Source organism: Oryzias melastigma, linkage group LG12 (assembly GCF_002922805.2).
Source record: "Oryzias melastigma strain HK-1 linkage group LG12, ASM292280v2, whole genome shotgun sequence".
Taxonomy (NCBI): Eukaryota; Metazoa; Chordata; class Actinopteri; order Beloniformes; family Adrianichthyidae; genus Oryzias; species Oryzias melastigma.
Window position 1 is genome coordinate 22,654,735 of NC_050523.1, and position 2,519 is coordinate 22,657,253.

The following is a 2,519-nucleotide window of genomic DNA, read 5'->3' on the forward strand; positions in this document are numbered from 1 at the left end:
ACAGACACTTTTCACGTGACGTCACACAAAACGACGAGTGTGCAAAGTGACTTCTGGTTTATGGGTTTAGAGCTGCAAAGCTGACAGCTAAACGCTGTATAAAGTAATTTCACATAAATAATCAAAGGTAACCTTATCAATTGTAACTGAAATTTGTACAATATTTATTTTGTAAATGTTTACTTGGTTGTATTGGTTTTTCCCTCTAAGATCGTTCATAAATCAAAGTACAAATATCAGTATTCCCCCTACAGAATCCTCCACAGCTGTTTCCCCAAAATCCTCTGGATGATATTAAACGAGTCGTGGATTATTTCTTTCTGACAACCCGGTCATAGTTAGATGAAGGCTGCAGAAACTTCATTGAATGCTGCTTGTTTGATTATGAAGGCAATTCAGATTTTATTCTTCTAGTTTATGCTAATGCTAACGCTAGCTTTGAGACGTAGATCTGCAGAAGATCTTTTCTGCTCAGTTAAAGTTTCTTAAATTTCCGTGTTCACAAAATCAGTAAAAACAGAGATAAAGTAAAACAATTTTAACGTGTCTGACAATAAAGAAAAACTAAAAACTGTTGCATTATTTTCTGATGTTATTTATGTTATTTTCCTCTTTGTTTTTGCTCATAACCATGTCTGATGCCGGATAATAAAAGTAATCAAGGATAAAAATATTTTGAAACTGTCAAAAATATATATAAGAAAATGATTATTCGCTCATAATTTTCAAAATGCGTACGGCCAGAGTTGAACTTTTGTCTTGGCCGCTCTTATTTTGAAAGTTGAAAATAAGTGACTTCATAGCGGAACTTAAAATATTTGCTGTGCCGCTTAGTAAAAATTTCTATCTTTACAATTACCACTAAAAATACCCTGAAAAACCACAAATACCTCTTATTAAAATAACAAAATTTTGCCTTGGGTGCAACTAAAACACGTGCGGCCAACATGAATTTGCATCAGTTTTTGTTCTTAAAACACATGTAAATAACATCAAACAAAACAGAACCCATTAGAATAGAATCTGCTCAAATGAAAGTCAATATTTTCAATAGAACCTCAAATTTTGAAGGATTATTCAAATTTGTATTTTGATTTGTGAACGATCTAAGACAGGAATTGAAAATACAGTTTGGTAAGACATTCATAAAATAAATATTGTTACATTTTATTTTTAAATTGATAAGGTTACTTTTTATTAGTTACGTAAATGTGTGTTAAACAGCGTTCAGCTGTCAGCTTTGTCGTTCTAAATTTGTAAATCGGAGTCGCTGACATCACCTCAAAAGGGTCTATTGTCATCCCCAACACCACACAGAACTCCCTCCAGAACCGAGGTCACAGAGGTCATGATCAACTTAAAATCAGAAAATTCAACGTGAAAACGGCTTTTAATGGCAGGAGAAAACACACAGTTTTTCCTTGTGAGCCAAATTAACACAAACAGAGAAAGAATGACAGACAGGCAGACAGACAGACAGACAGGCAGAGACACACACAGACACCTCCACGTCTGTGTAAAAACACCAGGAACACATGGCACTCTGGAAAATTGAAGGGTTTGGAAAAATGTCTGAGCTTCCAGTCTCTCAGCAGCAATGAAAGCCGTCAGTGCACGTGCTTCTCATGAACATGTGCACGTGCCAGCTGAAATCCAGAGGAGACGCATTAGCACCCAGACGACAGAGCCCCACACCTGAGGAACCGGAGGGGGTTTTATATGCTGTTTGGGGGCCTATTTAAGCGTTATTTATTATGCGTCTGCATGGCTGGAACGGAAAAGCTTGAAAGAATGTGTCAGCGCACTAAGAGCTGGACTGCTGAATCGTTTTCACAGAGAGGAAGCACATTTTCATCCACGCCACAGAGCTCAGGATGGGCGTCTATGCCGTCATAGAGTCTTTACAGGTGAGCCAGGATTGGCCTCCACCATCAGTAAACAACCAATGAGATAAACAGACATATTTGGAGGAGGGAAGAACAGAAGAGCCTCTACCTGAGAGAGGGTCAGCCGGCTGCCCGCTCGCTTGTGGTATTTGTTGGGGCTCTCGAACTGAAGGTCTTCCCACTGAACTCTCCACAGCATTCCCGCCAGCTCCTTCTCCAGCTTCAGTTTCCTGTGGAGGGAGAGGCCAGATGCTCAGTAAGGACACAGAGAACAGGAGGAGGATCTCGCACTCTGGGTCCTGAAAGGTGAAGATTTTACCATGAAGCTGCAACAACCTCACTTTATGTGAAAGGGCAACAGCTTGAATCTTTGAAGTCTCATTCTGATCATATTTTGGTCTGTCATATAAGCGTTCCCAGAGGTCATTTAATTATGATTAGGACATTTTTTTGTGGAAAAAAACAAAAGAGTGCTTTGTCTAGGACAGGGGTCCAAAACCTTTAAGGCTAAAAGAGTCATTTGGTCTAGTTTCCACCAACAGACACAAAATCAGTGGCGGGCCGTCAGGGCCTGCAAGGCCTTCTCTGCTGGCCTAAAAATATCTGAATCACAGACTGATATTAATTATTATT

General features: G+C 39.3%; 1 protein-coding gene across 1 annotated transcript in view; it reads right to left on the reverse strand.

Moving 5' to 3' along the window:
* The window catches only part of LOC112163198 (atrial natriuretic peptide receptor 2), a 96,049-nt gene that overhangs the window by 37,646 nt on the left and 55,884 nt on the right, over positions 1–2,519 (reverse strand). The window contains exon 8 of the mRNA XM_024299466.1: positions 1,996–2,116. Within this exon, the coding sequence (XP_024155234.1) occupies positions 1,996–2,116 (121 nt within the window). The remainder of the gene's footprint in view (positions 1–1,995; positions 2,117–2,519) is intronic.